The sequence below is a fragment of the Phyllostomus discolor genome, chromosome 1, assembly GCF_004126475.2.
Source record: "Phyllostomus discolor isolate MPI-MPIP mPhyDis1 chromosome 1, mPhyDis1.pri.v3, whole genome shotgun sequence".
Classification (NCBI taxonomy): Eukaryota; Metazoa; Chordata; class Mammalia; order Chiroptera; family Phyllostomidae; genus Phyllostomus; species Phyllostomus discolor.
Window position 1 is genome coordinate 218,343,730 of NC_040903.2, and position 17,824 is coordinate 218,361,553.

General features: G+C 60.6%; 1 protein-coding gene and 1 pseudogene across 2 annotated transcripts; one reads left to right on the forward strand and one right to left on the reverse strand.

Moving 5' to 3' along the window:
• Positions 1 to 6,663: 6,663 nt before the first annotated feature.
• Positions 6,664 to 10,137, forward strand: TMEM121 (transmembrane protein 121). 2 transcript variants are annotated; one of them, XM_028507243.2, is made up of 2 exons: positions 6,664 to 6,734; positions 8,664 to 10,137. In XM_028507243.2, the coding sequence occupies exon 2, from the start codon at positions 8,819 to 8,821 to the stop codon at positions 9,773 to 9,775; it is 957 nt and encodes a 318-aa protein (XP_028363044.1). In that variant the 5' UTR covers positions 6,664 to 6,734; positions 8,664 to 8,818; the 3' UTR covers positions 9,776 to 10,137. The 2 variants fall into 2 exon arrangements, with proteins under 2 accessions (XP_028363044.1, XP_035870296.1); XM_036014403.1 differs by lacking the exon at positions 6,664 to 6,734 and adding an exon at positions 6,782 to 6,998.
• A 1,168-nt stretch (positions 10,138 to 11,305) lies between these two features.
• LOC114492102 lies at positions 11,306 to 15,238 on the reverse strand (annotated as a pseudogene).
• Positions 15,239 to 17,824: the final 2,586 nt, after the last annotated feature.

The following is a 17,824-nucleotide window of genomic DNA, read 5'->3' on the forward strand; positions in this document are numbered from 1 at the left end:
GACACTCGGTGTGACCTCCTCAAGGCCCACCCGTGTCGCGGTGGGCATCAGAATGTCCGTCCTTGTCCAGGCTGGGGGACCTTACGTGGTGTGGAGGGCCGTGTTAGGTCATCCACTGCTCCATCGCAGACGGGGTTACGGGTGCGTCTCGACGGCTGTGAGCGTGGGGGTGCAGGCGGGTCTTTTTAGTTTGGTTTTGCAGATCTCTGGACGTGATGGAGACAACTGTGTGGCCCCCGAGACCCTGGTGTGTGGGGGGTCAGGGGGTCAGCCAGCAACCCCCCCCCCACATCTCTCTGGGTCTGAGGTCTCACTGGCTGGCACCCCCAATCAGAGGCCCCGCCCTCTTGTTCAGGGGTTGGTACCACTCAACACCTCTCACGCCCCTCGGCTGAAGAAAACAGCTAGCAGTTCAGTGTACTGGGGCCAAGCAACACGAATTTCGGTCCTAATGACTTGGTATCACTTAAGGGGAGAAAAAAGCAACAATAACAAAAACTGAAAAGAAAAAAGTTCTTAAAGAGCTACACTTACATATTAATAGGGTGTCCGGCCCTGTGGGGCTCTGCCCCCCTTTTCCAGCCTTCAGCCCACTCACTGCCACCTGGTGTCCCGAGGCTTGGTGGCTTTTGCCCGGCATTGGGCGGGCTGCTTGTCTCAGCAGCTGCAGTGGCACCAGCTTCTCGGTGGGACCCGCTTCTGAGAGCCTGCGCTCCGTGGAAACCCCCCCGAGGCATCTGGCAGGCCGAGCGTGCCTGCGTTTCCCTCAGAACCCCGAGTTGCCTTGTAGCGCCCGGGAGCGCCCTGCGGCACCCAAGGGAGTCTGGGGACCGCGGCGGCCACACTGCATGTGTGTTTCCCACGCCGTCCTGCTTTAAAGCCCCGCCCTCGAGGCCGTGTGCACAGCCGAGTGCTGCTCTGTCCGGCAGACGGTGTCCCCAGTCTGACGTGTGTACCCGTCCACGTCCCCCACCCGGCACCCGGGCTGCCCCCGACTCTTGGCCACCTCCGGAGACCCTGCTCTCGGGCCGTGGGCACACACGTCCCCACAGGAGCAGGCCGATGGCACCTGCCGGTCCACGTGTAGCCAGCGGCCACCTTCACGGCTGTGCGCCTCCCTCTTTGTCCTGCACCTCTCACAGGTGTGCCAGGTGGGCAGGTGCCGAGCCCACCCCTAGTTCCCAGGACTTCGACCCCTGCATCTGAGCCTCCCCGAGCGGCTTGCCGGCGTTGTGGGCGCCCTCTCCGTGGACGGCCTGGTCGCGTCCGCTGGTCGCTGGAGACGGCGCCTTTCAAGAAGCCGCGCCTCGAGAGCTCTGGAAACTCGAGACGGGAACCTCTTTGTTGGTTTCACACGTTGCAAATACCTTCTCCATCCTGTCACCTGCCTTAAAACCTGCTTGTGGTTTCCTTTGTTGAGCAGAATTTTAAATGTAGCTTGGAATTCATCGCCTTTCTGCGTCTCGGTTCTTACAATTAACATTTTCTCTTTTTTAAAATATGAGGCGCATCGAGAATTCAAGCATCATCCTTGCTCAGGGGCCACAGCAGTCTGTGTGTTGTTCTGATCTCCCTGGGTGTTGCCAAAGTGACCGCTACAATTAATGTCGTTTTCAGGACACCCCCCCCCCCCCCGCAGGTCATCGTGTCCTGCGTCCCCTTTAACACCTGGTCTCCGTCCACCCAGACGCCACCTCTGTAGGCCGTGTGACGCAGGGTTGGCCCGCAGGGCAGGAGCCCCGGCGCCTCGCTTGAGCACTGCCTGCCATCGGACTGTGGGTCCCCCACGGGGGCTCCTTTTCTAGGGAGCTGTGGGCAGCTATTGAATTCGATGAGTATCATTGTGGTTTCCCTTTCATCTCAGTGTAAAGAATTGCATTTACTGATTTTTAAGATTTTTCACTAAAAATAATTGCAAATAAACCTGTGGAAGTTCCCACAGCTCCCAGCTTCCTGGGTCGACATGAATGTCCCGTCTCCTCCCGGCACGTGTGACGTGTGCATCCGTGTGACACACAGGCAATGGCTGTTCACGCAGGTCTGCGTGTGCGTGTTCTGTGCCCTCCGACGACAAGCCACCATGAGGACACCTGTCGCCCTCTCCCTCCCCCTCGGAGCGTCCCCGAAGCCACAGCCCCCCTCGGCTCCGCCTCCCGAGTCAGGAGACCCACCCACAGACACCCCCAAACACCCACTGCCCTGAGGACAGGCTTGCAGCCCCGGTCCGGCCTCGGCCCCTGTGTGCACCTGGGGTCCCGGCCCGAGGGGGCCTCCCCCAGAGCCTCTGGAGGGGGCGTCCTGCAAGCACCCAGTGGGTGCTGGCCTCGGGGGAGAGCCGTGAGAGGATAAATTCCCGTAGTTGTAAGCCCCCTTGCGGTCATTTGTTACCGCAGCCACAGGACACTAGTCCGGTCCCTGCCCCCATGCTGTCACAGCTCCCAGTGACCTTGTCACAGGGCGGGGCCTCTGCTCTCTGACCTTGCCCCGCAGCCCAGGCTCCTGTCGCTCGAGGCGGCTGCCCCTTCCGCGCTCGTTTTCAACTCTGGGGTTGGCGCCCAGCCCCACACACACACGGCTTCTGTGGCGTCTTTCAGGTGTCGCAGATACGTCTGCGGGTTGTCCGGCTTCTCGCTGTTTCTGCAGCCAACAGCCCAGGTCTCATTCACCTGCCGGCTGAACTGTCCTTTCCTCAGAAGCACAGACACCACGAAAACGTCTCTGACTCCTTTGTTTTCGACGACTGCGGCTTGCTGAAGCAAAGCAGCTGAGTCTGGGACAAGGTCAATGTCGTCTCCTGTGAGAATCCACTCGTCTGTCTGGGCTTGAGATACTGAACAAGCAATGCCTGGCCTCATCCGGACCCTGAGGATGCATTTTTTGCCCGAGAAATGTCTGATTTTAGGAAAAGAATGATTCTCCTGAACGTCGGCGTCGATGGGGAGGTGAGTGCACAGAGCTCACCCCGGACATAGGCCCGGCGCGACACCCTGGGCCCTGGTCTGTGCGGGGCTGGAGGGTGCCAGCAGTGGCCAGCCCCTGCTAGTGCCCCCCCCCACGTCACCTGGAGCCTCTAGCTCTCTCCAAGCAGACGGCGTCGCCTGGCATCGACTGGAAGGATGTCCCTCCGCAGAGCGCCCCTGGGACCCTTCGCAACAGCCCCGCGTCCCTTCAGAGTGAAGCCGACACCTCCTGATGCTGACCGCCCGGCCGCCCGGTTGCTGAGCTGGTCGGTCCGCACCCCCACGGCGGATGCCGCAGAGAGAGCCTCCGTGCGCTTGTTTTAAACGTCTCGTAGAACGGGAACGCATCTGTCTGCTGACGGACGCCTCTAGCTCACTTGGAATTACCGGAACCACTGGGGGCGTTGGGCTGGAATCTCACCCTGAGCCCCGTGAGCCCCGTGAGCCCCAGCAGCTGCTCACTCCCGGCCATGTTCCTGGGTGTGTGGAGGTGGCTCGCCAGTAGGCTCCGCATTTTCTGACACCGACCGCCCCCTCACGGGCGCACTTGCCACCACCTGCCCTCTGCTGGGAAGTGGCTGCCCCCAGAGTTCGGCTGAAGATGTTCTGCGTCTTGCCTTTCGCCCCATGGGTGGTCTGCAGACACCGCCCCCCCGCCTGTCGCTTGCCCTCTCTCTCCCCGGGCAAGGCTGTCGCCGCGATGTGCCCAGTTTACGCTGTACTCGTGTGCACTGTGCTTCTGGGCTCCTGTCTGAACTTTTTTTTGCCCAGCCACAGGTCAGGAAGATTTTCTTTCATATTTCCTTCTCAAAGTTTTACACTTTCACATTTAGACCTGCGACCCACGTTGTGCCAGTCTTCGTAAGGGCGTGGGTTCAGGTTGGAGAGTTTCTTCGCATGTGGGTGTTCAGTTGGGGAAACACCGTTGTCTCTCTGTCGGGCCGCCGGTACACTCCAGGGAAGGTTAACCGGCTGCCTCGGCAAACCAGGGACAGGAGGGGCGTCCCCGCACCTGCAGAAGGGACCCTCCAGGACTCTGCGGCTCACGTCACGCTCGGCGTGAACGGTGGAAGTGCCCCCTTGGGACCAGCAACAGGCGGGGATGTGCGCTCCGTCCACTCCTGTCCGGCACGGGGCTGGACCGTCCGACCAGGGCCATTAGGCGAGAAGCAGACGGCATCCAGGAAGAAACCAGACCACCTGCATGTGTAGATGACGTGGTCTTGTGTGGAAAACCTGGGGCGAACCCACAGAAGTGAGTAGGACTGACGGATGTTCGGGGAGGATGCAGGGCACGAGATCCCGCAAAAACCCACTGCATCTCTACACCAGCAGCCCAGAAGCAACGTGAAGAAGACAGTTACGTTTACAACAGCGTCAAGGAGAAGAAAATACTCAGGAATAAACTCAACAAAGGTAGGGCAAACGTGTGATCTGAAAACTGCAGAAGATTGTCAACCAGGTAACAAAGACCTAAGCAAACGGAAAGACATCTTTCACCACCAAACTGTTCCATCAGTTCCATGCGATCCCTCTCAAAACCCCAGGCAGCTGCTCTGGAACCGACAAACTGATTCTGCACAAGAAATGCAAGCGATGCAGAACAGGTAAAACAGCCCGAAAACAGGAGAGCACGGCGGCAGGGTGCACACGCCCCAGAGCGAGAACTCACTGCAAGGCCACAGAGTGCCGGTGTGCCGTGGGCAGGAGAGGAGGCCCGTCCACACCAGCCGAACCGCACGGACAGTCTAGACACAAACACAGTATGGCTAATTGACTTTTTAAATTACATTTATTGGGGTGATGTTGGTTAACAGGATCAGATAGGGTTCAAGAGTATCATTCTGCCCTGGCTGGTGTAGCTCAGTGGGTTGAGTGCAGGCTGCGAACCAAAGTGTCGCAGGTTTGATTCCCAACCAGGGCACATGCCTGGGTTGCAGGCCATGACCCCCAGCAACCGCACATTGATGTTTCTCTCTCTCTCTCTATCTCCCTCCCTTCCCTCTCTGAAAATAAATAAATAAAATCTTTTAAAAAATTTTAAAGAAAGAGCCCTGGCTGGTGTGGCTCAGTGGATTGAGCACGGGCTGCGAACCAAAGTGTCGCAGGTTCGATTCCCAGTCAGGGCACGTGCCTGGGTTGCAGGCCATGACCCCAGCAACCGCACATTGATGTTTCTCTCTCTCTCTCCCTCCCTCCCTTCCCTCTCTAAAAATAAATAAATAAAATCTTAAAAAGAAAAGAAAAAACACTTTAAAAATTTAAAGAAAGAGTATAATTCTGTGATATGCGATCCGTATATTGCACAGTGTGGCCAGCCCCCAAGGTCAGATCACCTCCTATCACTGTATTCTCGGCCCCCTTTGCCCCTGGCCACCCCACCCCCTCCCTCTGGTGACCATCCACTGTGGCCTGGGCCCACAAGTCTGCTTTACACCCCACACAGGAGTGAACTCCTGTGGCTCTTAGCGTTGCCACGCTGACTTATTTCGCTTAGCGCGACGTTCTCAAGGTGTGTCCATGTTGCCACAAATGGCGGCATTGCGTCTGTCCTCACGGCTGAGTGGCGTTCCACTGTCCGGGCGCGCCGCAGCGTCTCCGTCCAGCCCTCTGTCGAAGGGCACTCTGCTTGTCTCCAGGCCTCGGCCACCATCGACGGGTTCATGCCGCGGGTGCCAGGACAGCTCAATGGGGAAGAACAGTCTTTGCAGCAAATGGTGCCGGGGCAGCGGACTTCCAAACGGACCAAGTCAGGCCCTGGATTAGTGTCCTGGGGCGGCTGGGTTCCACGTGTGGGCCTTGGGGGACTCGGAACCGTGCGCTAGGCCCCTCCTAGGCGGGGGTGGCCAGCAGGCCTCGGTGCTCCTGGACGGCAGCTGCGGCTCTGACCTCACGGGCCTCCTTCCCTCACAAGTCTGAGCCTCCAACAACGCTCTCTCCTTATGAGGAGGTCGGTCCTTGCACTCAGGCGTTACCAATTTAGCTGGATGACGCGGGCAAAGGCTCTACAGTTGACCCTTGAACTCGGGTTGTGGATTGTAACAATTCTTCATGTAAGTGGAGTGCGCAGTTCAAACCTGCACTCTTCAAGGGTCAACTGTGTTTCCAAATAAGGTCCCAGGTACAGGTACGGGGTAGGGGCTTCGGCATGTCTTTTGGGGTGGCCCTAATTTAACCCACAACAGATTCTGTGCTTACCACACACATCAAATTTAACTCAAAACAGATCATAGACCTAAACGTATAACCTAACTGGGTTTTCTGGGTCTGTTCCCATGGGTCACATGGAGGCCTGGAGCACCACCTGCAGAGAGCTGGAGGTCAGCCTGGCCCCACATCAGGGTCAGTTCCCAGGGCAGGAACTGGTCCGGGGGGCCTACTGCCTCGGGCAAGGGCAAGGGGGGTCACCTGGTAGGCGGCCTGGGTGGGAGCTGCTACAGAAATTCAGGACGCAGAGAGACTGGAGCACCGAGGAAGGTTCTCTGGCTGTGGGTGAGGAAGGGTGCAGTGATTTCCTGGGCCTGCGCTTGGACCCTGGGGGTGTCCGGATCCCCAGTGGCAGCAGCCGCCACCGCCGCCACCGCCGCTGCGCAGTGCTGTTGCCGTGGCAACCGGCGCCGGACCCCATCCCCGCGGGCGGCGGGGCGCGTGGGGCGCGGGGCGGGGCCTCGGGCAGGGGCGGGGGGTGCAGCGGGGCGGCCCAGCCAAGGAGCGCGGCCTCGGCCCGGCAGAGGCTCCACGGGCCCGCGGGGCGCGGCATCTTCTGGGCAGCGGGTAGGCACCAGCCGGGAGGGCGGTTGCATCCTTAGAGCCGGGGAGGGGCTGGGCTTGGGCGCCCCCACTGCCGGACGCAGGGGCGGTGGGATGCGGGCGCCGAGCAGGGGCGAGGCCTGGACGGAGGAGCGGAGGCGCAGCGCGCGGGGAGCGGCCCAGCCCCCTCTCTGCCCTCTGTCTGGTGGGGGCTGGTGGGGGCTGGCGGCAGGGGGGGGGGCGAGTGGAGGGCTGCGGCCCTGGCTCCCCCGCTCGTGGACACGGAGGGTGATTCTGGGTGGGGGCTAGAGCGAGGGACTGGAGGGCGGTGAGGGGCCGGAGGCCGCAGATCCGTGAGTGCCGGGCGGAGAGTGCGCGGGGGACACAGCAGCACCGGACGGCCAGGGCGTCTGGAGAGGGCTGGTCAGGTCCTGCTCGGTTTTGGTGGCCGCAGCCGGCCGAGGCTCGCTCTGTGCGCTCGGGTGGGGATGGGGGTCTGCGCCCGGGTTTGAGAGGTGGCAGCGGGAGTGAGAACTCGGGGAAGTGGGTGCGGGGAAGGGGCTGGCTGTGCAGTGGCTCTCTGGCAATTTGGCCTGAGTGAGCTGGGGGAAGGAGATCCCCAGGCCGCAGCTGCAGCCAGAGAAGGCCCCCACGTGTCGTGTGGGGTCCCCTGGGACAAGCATGCCCACCCAGTGGGGGTGAGAACAGGGTGGGTGTGTGGGTGGGGAGCAGGAACTTATGAACTGTGGAGGGAGGGGCACCCTTGACTTCAGGTGTCTGAACTCAGAGTGGTCCGAGTCCTGTGTGTGGCTGCCAAGACCCCTGGGTCAGGGCCTCCGTCTGGTCAGTGGGGGCTGCTTTGTCATCAGGAGCCGGCCAAGCACTTGCTCCAGAGTCAGGGGTGACATTAAATTTCATGTCCCTGTCTAGACAGGCCAGTAAACAGAGCCCTGGGGCCGGGCTGTGGTGGGGAGAGAAGAAGTGAGGGGCTGGGCTGGAAGTGAGCCTGCTATGGACTCCTGGGTGGGGGAGTGTATGCGGGCCTCCATCGCCCCCTCTCGTGACCCTGCCCGGGTTTGGGGCCCTCAGCCCGGTGTGTCTCTCCAACTGGCACTGGCAGCCACAACAACTGGTGCCAGCGGCGTGAGGGAGGCTTGGGGCTGCGGACCCAAAAGGGGTCCAAGTGGGTATAGGTGAAGGTGGCTTCCAGAGCCCTACATGCAGGTGCAGGGGGCCACCCCTTCCCAGGGAGCAGGCAGTGTGGGTGTGCTGGCCAGGTGCAGGGGCAAGCACGGCAGGGGGTGCGCCCAGGGCACCAGCCTCCCAAGGCTGTGGGAGCCATGGTGGGAGCAGGGTGGAGGGTGGTCCACGTGCCTGTGGAGGGTGGGCCTGGGGGAGACCAAGCCGGCTGGAGCAAGGGGGTGAGCTGCAAGGCAGGGGTAGGCAGGCATGGAGAGGCTTGTGGGCTGGAATCTCAGGACTTGGACCACTCACTCCTGGATCAGAAAACCCGGGTCTCAGGATGCGGCCTGGGCCTCCATCGGCCTCCCGCGCTCCTCCAGGGCGCAGAACTGAGGGTACAGGCCCATGTCCCCGCCCAGCATGGCGCGGGTAGGGAGAGGAGACACCCGAATCGCCATGGGAACGGCCTCGGGCGCGAGGCACAGGCCACCAGAGCGGGAGGGATGGTGGCGTGGCCGCAGTAGGGAGGAACAACCGGGACCCCGGGGATGCGCGCGGTGGAGCAGCCACTTCCGTTCCGTTTATTTCTCGGCGGGCGGCCGGCAGATCTCGGGTCTCAGGTTGGGCTGCAGCGCCCCCTGGAGGTCCCGCTGCCGCTCCCGGTCGGGGCGCGCATTGGCGCGTGCGTGCCACTGAGCGCTCAGGCTAGTCGCAGGGGTTGGGGAGGCAGCCCCCACTGCTCTCTGACTCTGTCTTCTCTGGTCTTCCCAGGTTCTGAGTTCTCGGGCCGGGAGCAGTGGCGCCCTCGAGGCGGCTGGACGGGCTTGACTGCGCCATGTCCGCGGGCTGAGCGCCACCGCTGCCGGGCCTCGTCCCACCTCACGTGGGGGCCAGGCGTCCCCAGGCCAGGGTCCCGGTGGCCCACCATGGTGTTGCCGCCCCCAGACCGGCGCCACGTGTGCCTGACCACGCTGGTGATCATGGGCAGCATGGCAGTTATGGACGCCTACCTGGTGGAGCAGAACCAGGGCCCACGCAAGATAGGTGTGTGCATCATCGTGCTGGTGGGCGACGTGTGCTTCCTGCTGGTGCTGCGCTACGTGGCCGTGTGGGTGGGCGCTGAGGTGCGAACGGCCAAGCGCGGCTACGCAATGATCCTCTGGTTCCTCTACATCTTCGTGCTGGAGATCAAGCTCTATTTCATCTTCCAGAACTACAAGGCTGCACGGCGGGGCGCGGCCGACCCGGTGGCGCGCAAGGCGCTGACGCTGCTGCTGTCGGTGTGCGTGCCGGGCCTCTTCCTGCTGTTGGTGGCGCTCGACCGCATGGAGTACGTGCGCACCTTCCGCAAGCGCGAGGACCTGCGTGGCCGCCTCTTCTGGGTGGCACTGGACCTGCTGGACCTGCTGGACATGCAGGCCAACCTGTGGGAGCCGCCGCGCACTGGACTGCCGCTGTGGGCCGAGGGCCTCACCTTCTTCTACTGCTACATGCTGCTGCTGGTGCTGCCGTGCGTGGCGCTCAGCGAGGTCAGCATGCAGGGCGAGCACATCGCACCGCAGAAGATGATGCTCTACCCAGTGCTCAGTCTTGCCACCGTCAACGTGGTGGCTGTGCTGGCGCGTGCCGCCAACATGGCGCTCTTCCGGGACAGCCGCGTCTCGGCCATCTTCGTCGGCAAGAACGTGGTGGCGCTCGCCACCAAGGCCTGCACCTTCCTCGAGTACCGTCGCCAGGTGCGCGACTTCCCGCCGCCCGCGCTCGCCCTGGAGCTGCAGCCGCCGCCCTCGCAGCGCAACTCGGTGCCGCCGCCCCCGCCGCTGCATGGCCCCCCTGGCCGCCCCCACGGGCCCTCGCCTACTCGCGATGCCCTGGACACGTGACAGGGCCCACACGGCCCCAGGACCCCCGCGGGCGCAGACGCTGGCTGGTGGGGTGTGCAGTGTGCATGGGATGGGGTGGGGGCGGGCTCCCCCAGGGGCCGGGTGCCCGAGGGTCAGGCCTGTAGCTGCTTCTCATCTCAGGGACCCACTTGGACCACTGATCTCAGCCTGGCTCCCCCACCCGCCCCACAGCAGGGCGGGGTGTGAGCGTGGAAAGGCCCCCCTGAGCATCCTGGGTGGGAAGGAAGGACAGAGGGGGATGGGGTCTGGTCCTTTGGGGTCCCTCAGTGGGAGCCTCTGGCTCAGAGTTTGGGGCCGAGCAGGCCTCTGTCATTTTAAAGACTCACGTTTACAGTTTTGTACTCACAGCCTCACGGTGCTGTTTGCTGCGTCCTGGGGGAGGGGTGGGGGGGGTGCGAGTGAGTGACACCCCCCAGGGGGCTCTCGGGAGCTCCTGGGGGGGGACAACTGCTGCTGTCCTAGAGAGCCCTACCCCCAGCCTCGAGGTCCCCATCTCCAGAGGTCCCCGCCCCTGACTATGCTCTTCTGGAGTACCTCAGCCTGGGGGCCCCCAGGCTCTGGGCCTGTTAGGAACAGGGATGCACGGCAGGAGGTGAGCTTGAACGTGATGTGCCTGAGTCATCACCAACCCCCCCCCCCCCCCCCCCCCCCCCCGCTGTGGAAGAATTGTTTTCCTCCATAGGACAAAACCGGCCCCTGGTGCCAAAAAGGTTGGGGACTGCTGCCTTAACCCACCCCCAACCCAAGGGTGCACAGGCCTCTGTCCCTGTCCTTGCACCTCAGGTCCAGAAGTGTCCCCAAGCCCCTAATTCTACTCTGGTGCCAGGCGTCTCCCTCAGCCCACCACAGAGAGAGCCAGATGGGTCCCAGCTTTGCTGGCCAGGTGGCCCTGGCAGCCTTAGGCCAGGCACATGGAGCCTGGCCCCACCCCATGCAGGCTGGGAGTGGCCCAGGCCACGTGGAGCCCTCAGCAGCCCTGGCTCAGGCAACATGGCACCCCGGTGACCAGAGAGGCCAGGGTGCTGAGGTCCATCTGCAGATCTCTTACCCAGCCTCCCCCAGTAACCCAGGTGCCCTAACAGACCCTGGGGGGTGGGTGAGGGGCGCTCCTGGAGCATCTGGGAAGGCGGTTGCCGTGGCTGTCTCAGGATGCCTTGCACGGTGACTGGGTGGTGGTGTAAGGTCTCATCAGGTGGCACGGGGCATTGTGGAGCCTGGTGGCACTTCCTGGTGCAAGGCCTAGGTCCCTGACCCCTGGGGGTCTATACCAGCCTCCCTCAGAAGGGTGGGAAGTGGTGCAAGCAGGGTCCTCTGGGAGCCCTTTTCCTCCCTGGAGGTTCGGGGCTGGGCTGGGACGTCACAGGGGCCCGTGGGCAGGTGGCAGCCTCCCCCCATGCCCAAGGGGAGGCTGCCCAAGCTCGCTGCCGCGGGGGCTGGCTTTGGCCTCTGGGGGTCACCTGCTCTGCAGCCAGCTGGCTTCCAGGATAACTCTCCTCAGTTGTGCAGGAATCACACCAGGGCCACAACCTGCTCCCGGCCCGGCAGCTCTGTGGGCAGCGAGGAGCCCTAGGGGAAACAGGCAGACCCCCTTCTTGGTGTGCAGAGCCTAGGGGTCAGCCAGGCTGGCAAGTGGATGGGGAGAGGGCAGGAGCTGTGGGAAGGAGGGGTGGTCGGTGGAGCCACCCGGGCTTTGGGCAGTGGGAGGGGCTACACCGAGTCTGGGCCGGTGGAGCAGCGTGTGGGTGCTGTCTTGGGAGTGTGTGGCCTGGGAGGACCGGAGAGCAAGGCCTGCAGGGCCAGCTCCGGTTCTGGGTGTCCAAGCCTGAGCCGCCCCTCCTCCCCACGAGGCCAGAGCTGGTCCATCCTGTCCCTCCCTGGTCTCTGCCGGGGAGCCCCGTGGAAACAGCTCGGCCGTGGTGGCAGGCCCGGGGAGTGGGGGTGGGGAGGGTCTGACTGCCATGCTCCCCTCACTGCCCATCCTGGGCTCCTGCCTGTTCTGACCCTTCCCCTCCCAGCATCTTCCTGAGGAGACGGCCTGGGGGTGGGGTCAGGGGGCAGTGATGGGGATGCTGCTGGGGGCAGCTCTGCCTGAGGCCCCAGGCTGCCCTGTCAGGTGGGAGCTAGGTCCCTGAGCGTGGCTTCCTCCCAGGGCAGAGAAGAAGGCCAGGGCTCACAGACCCTTGGGAACGCCTGTCTGCCTGGGCACCGCCTCCCTGGCCTCTCATGCTCTGGCCGTTAGCCCCACTCTGTTCCGACTTGGTTTAATAAGGGCCCACGAGCCCTCCAACTACGTCTCTGATGCCCCTGGCAAGGCACCCATACACCTATGACCTGGAGTGCTAGCCTTGCAGGGCTGGGGTCCAGGGGCCTTTGTTGGTTGTGGCCCGAGAGGTCTGTCCTCTGCGTCCCCCTTGGGAATGGGGTGGGAAATGGCCACATTCCAGCTGTCCCCTGCTTTCCGAGGCAGCCCTGGATGGCCTGGAGCCGAAGAGGCCAGCTGGCCGGCCCCGTGTCCTTCATCACTTTACTCGTCAGTCAGCAGTCCTGAGGGTGGGTCAGCTGCCTGCCTGCCCCTGCAGCCTGGATGCTGAGCCCAGGCAGAGGCCGTCTCTCCCTGCTCACCGGGAAGGCGGCCTCGTGGGGCTGCCAGACCAAACGGAGCACCAGCAGGGAGGATCAGGGCGGCCTTTAGGTGGTGGGAGCTGGCGGGGATGCCAGGAAGCCACCGGCTGCTTGACAGAACAGCCTGTGGACTGTGGGGTAGACGCTCACCTGAATGAGCTCCCGAGGGAGTGGGCAGGAAAGTGGAGATGGTGCAGCCAGTCCCCGGGGAGGTCTGGCTGGGACGGTGGAGGGGATGTCCTTGCAGCCCCTCCCCCCAGGCAAGGCCAGATGCCGCCTCCTCACAGCCCTCAGCAGATCAGAGAAGGCCAAGGACAACGCCTAGTCCTGAGAGCCGTCTGGACAGCCATCCCTGTCGACACTCCGGAGTGGGACGAGCCCTCCTCACACCTTGCCGGTGTTGGCTGGAGAGACACCCCCTTCTAGATGTGTGGGTGCACCTGATCTCAGGCACCTGGAGACCACTTTCTGGCGGTCCCCTGGGAGTCAGGCTGGGCAGCCCCCGTCTACCAGGCCCAGCCTGCCTGCCTGCCAGAGAGCTCTGAGATCGCTCCCCCCCCACCCGTGGGAGTCAGACTGGGCCTTCGGCACTGCTTCCCCTCAGTAGGTTGGGCACGTGGGGACTAAATGAGCTGCCCACGTGACCCACCGAGGACAGTCCCGGAGTGTGGAAAGGGCAGACAAGCACCTGTCAGAACTCTCATTTTGGCACTGTTTGGGAGAGGACGCTAATAAATGCCCATGTTCCACCCTTCGTTTTACTGCCAGTTCCCCAAAGGAACTCCCGACCCGCACTGAGCAGGGCAGGCGCGTCGCAGGTGAAGTAGATGCGCCGCCATGCAGCACGGCTCACGGGCGTCGGCGGGACCTCCGCCGGGACGCCACACCCCCTTCACCACACTGAGCGCTGCGAGATTTTCCCGGGGAAAGCTGCGCCGCGCCATCCGCGTGGCCAAGAACGGGGGCTCAGGGCGACGGGAGCCACGACTTGGCGACGTTTGGCAAGGATGGAGAAGAATATTACTCATTCTTTACGGCACAAGGCTGAGCACGGGGAAGCTCCGCGCTGGCACTCGCTGGCGAGGGGGCTCACGTGGCGCTGAGAACTCGCGAGCAGTTTCTAGGCCACCACAGGTCACTGCAAAGAAGCCGGGGCGCCTCGGCGGGGGTCGCGGACGCCCAGGTGGGTGGGGAGTGCCAGGCCGTAGCACGCAGGGCCGGGCCCGGGCGTCTCTGCGCGCTGAGGTTGGGCTAGCTCTTCCCTCCCAGGAGGGCGACTCCGCGCCTTGGGACAGACAGAAGTCGCACAGGTGGGTGGGCCTGGCGCAGTGAAGGGGGCGCGGGGTGGGGGGCGGTCAGGGCGGGCCTCGCCACCGTGTGACGTCACACCGGGACTCCACCATCAGGAGAGACGCGGCGGGGGAGACGAGGAGGGAACGCGTGTTCTGGCAGGTGGGACCGCCCCTAGAGCTCACGTGCCCGAGAGCCCCCGCGGCTGAGGCACGGCTGCAGAGCATGCAATGCCTCGGGATGGCCACCGGGGGCTCCCGAGCCCCAGCCTCGCGCAGCTGCCGGGGCCCCGCCCACCTGGAGGCGGCTTGTGGGTGGGGGAGGCCGGGGGGGCGGGGTCTGGCTCCTGGGACCCCAACCCGCAGCGTCCTCACAGGTCCCAAAGGTGAAAGATTATATAAAATTCCAAAAGGAGAGACAGTGAGGGAAACCGCACCCACTCACAATTATGCAGTTGTATCGGCTTAACGTTCCGCACCCTCCGATGAGGAGCCACTCCTGGGTCCCACCCGACACTGGCCTGACCTACCTCGAGCTCCTGCAAAACCTCATCCGTGAAGCCCCTGGATTCTCTTTGTAAGACACGGCCAATCGAATCGCATCGTTGAAGAGCTGTGGGAGGTGGGGGAGGAAGGAAACCTCGGCTGTGGGTGCCAGGGACCTGGGCTCTGCCTGCCTCAGACCCACTGGCCCTGTCCTAAGTCCGCACGACACTGCACCCCTCAAATCAGCAAGGCTACCCCTCAATGCACCTGCTTCCCATCACCCTGCCTCCATACGTGGTCCGTGGGCCCACCAGCCCCTCTGTCAGTAGTTACGGGGACCCTGCCTGTCACAGCCCAGGCACTGCCCCAGGGCCCCGCCCCCTGCAGTCAGCCTGGCCCTGCCCCGTGCATCCCCACCTTGCCGGGCTGCTTCTGTCATTACCTTGAGGACGTTGGTGCCGTCTGCAGCCGAGACAAAGTACAGAGGCAGGGAGAACTTCCTGGCAAAACTGAAGCTTTTCGGGGTCATCTTTATGTCCACTGCAGAGAGGAGGTCTGATACCAGACAGTCATCAGGGAAAGAGAGGGGCTGGCGGGGTGTTTACTGGGAGGGAGGTGACAGTGTGGGACCGGGGGTGTGTCTCAGGGCCCCGGGAACCTTGGGCACCAGAGGCAGGGAGGGCTCACCGTCGATTTTATTGGCCACCAGATCTCCGGCCTGAACTCCCGAAGCTCCACATGCCAGGAGCCCAGGTGCCTGTAGGTGACCTTCCTCTGCACGTCAAACACTTGCAGTGAGCAGAGGAAGGCAGCTCAGGGGAGTCAAGGTCCCTGCATGCCACCCAGGTGACTCGCCCCACAGAGAGGTGGCTGTGGGTGCCCTGGGCCCGGCTGGAAAAGAGGCTCGGACTTCGGTTCCTGCTCCTGTCCTCAGTTTTGTGGGGCGTGAGCCCAGAAGCAGAACGGTGGGATCACCTGGTGACTCCATATTTAATTTCTGACGAACCACCGTGTCCCTGCGGCATCTGCAGCACTTCACACGCATCTTCCTTTCCAGGACCGAACAGAACCGTCTTCCATGGACAGAGTGCGTCCCGCCCGTGCACGCCCGTGGGGGTGGATGTTTGGGTGGTGTCCACCTGTTTGGTGTGTGAATAGGCTGTTAGAAGCATTCATGAACAAGTTTTGGTGGGAAACCTGTTTTCAGTTTTGGGAAGTATATAACTAGGAGTGGAATTGAGTTGGAAGGTAACTGGATGTTTAACTTTCTGAAGACACATTAAACTTTCACATTCCAGCAGCATAAGAGGGTTTAAATCTCTGCACATATTGGTCAAAACTTGCCTTCAATTTCTTAATTATATTCCTGTGGGAGGAGCTCCGTCCAGCAGCATGCTCCTCCCGTCCACTGTGGATGAGAAATAAGTCGTCCTGGACACAACCTTGCTGTTCCGGCAGGAAAGGCGGTGGTGGTTCCCGCTAGTGGAGAAGGCCCCCGAGCCCTCCTCCCAAATGGCTTTTATTGGGAATGGTGTGTATAGGTGTACACAGCATACATCATAGCTCATCAGTCAATGTCAAAAAGGCTACAGTCTTAGGAAAACAGATATTATTTATAGATAACAATCGCAGGAACACAGAGATCTGCCTCAGGTCAGGGTCTGTTAGTTGAGCTGATGCCAGAAGGTCTTTAAGACGTGTTTCATGAGATAAGGAGTTTATTCCTTATGCCTCAAGCTTAAACATCTGGTTTATATCAACAGAGCGATACAAAACAAAGCAGAACAAACTTCAAAGGATACAATGTGACTTCCGGACAAGATGGAGGCGTGTAGGTAGGCACACTGTGCCTCCTCACACAACCAAAATAAGGACAACAATTTAGAAACAAAATAACAACTAGAACTGACAAAAATTGAACTGTATGGGAGTCCGACAACCAAGGAGTTGAAATAGACGTGTTCATCCAGACCGATAAACCAGGAGAAACTGGGGAGCGAGACAGACGGCGCAGCCCAGGGTCCCAGTGCTGGGAAATAAGGCCTCAAAGCACTGATTGAAAACACCTGTGGGGGTTGAGGGGCAGGGAGAGATTCCCAGCCTCACGGGAGAGTGTGTTGGAGAGACCCACAGGGTCCTGGAACGTACAGAGGCCCACCCACACAGGAATCAGCACCAGAAGGGCCCAGTTTGCTTGGGGCAAGGGGCGGAGGGGACTGGGATCCAACAGAGAGTGGAGCCCACCCCCACATACAGCATCACAACCCAGCACCTGGGTTGCCCTGCTCTGGTGAACACCTAAGGCACCGCCCCTCACTACATAACAGGCAAGACAAGACAAAAAACAATTGGCCCAAACAGAAGAACAGATCAAAGCCTCAGAGCCAATCCATCTTAGTGACCAAGAGATAGCCAACCTATCAGATGCACAGTTCAAAGCACTGGTGATCAGGATGCTCACAGAATTGGTTGAATTCGGTCACAAATTAGATGAAAAAATAAAGGCTACACTAAGTGAAATGAAGGAAAATGTACAGGGAACCAATAATGATGGGAAGGAAACTGGGAATCAAATCAATGGAGTGGACCAGAAGGAAGAAAGAAACAATCAAACAGAAAAGAATGAAGAAATAAGAATTCAATAAAATGAGGAAAGGCTTAGGAACCTCCAGGACATCTTTAAACGTTCCAGCATCTGAATTATAGGGGTACCAGACGGGGAAGAGGAAGAGCAACAAGTGGAAAAGTTATGTGAACAAATAATGAAGGAGAGCTTCCCCAATCTGGCAAAGGAAATAGACTTCCAGGAAGTCTAGGAAGCTCAGAGAGTCCCAAAGAAGTTGGACCCAAGGAGGAACACACCAAGGCACATCACAATTACATTACCCAAGATTAAAGTGAAGGAGAGAATCCTAGAAGCAGCAAGAGATAGGGAGACGGTTACCTACAAAGGAGTTCCTATCAGACTGTCAGCTGATTTCTCAAAAGAGACCTTACAGGCAAGAAGGGGCTGGAAAGAAGTATTCCAAGTCATGAAAGACAAGGACCTACATCCCAGATTGCTCTATCCAGCAAAGCTTTCATTGAGAATGGAAGGGCAGATAAAGTGCTTCTCAGATAAGGTCAAGTTAAAGGAGTTCATCATCACCAAGCCCTTGTTTTATGAAATGTTAAAGGGACTTACCTAAGAAAAAGAAGATAAAAAATATGAATAGTAAAAAGACAGCAAACTCACAATTATTAACAACCACACCTAAAACAAAAACAAACTAAGCAAACAACTAGAACAGGAACAGAACCACAGAAATGGAGATCACATGGAGGGTTATCAACAGGGGAGTGGGAGGAGGAGTAGAGGGGGGAAAAGGTACAGAGAATAAGTAGCATAGACGGTGGGTAGAAAACAGACGGGGGGAGGGCAAGAGCAGTATGGGAAATGTAGAAGGTAAAGAACTTCTGACACATGGACACGAACTAAAGGGGGGGAATGTGGGTGGGAGGGGGTGTGCAGGGCGGAAGGGAGTGAAGGAGGGAAATGGGACAACTGTAATAGCGTGATCAATAAAATATATTTTTAAAAAAGGACACGGTGCATTTATGAGGCCTGGTTCCCACAGGAACCTCGGTGTGA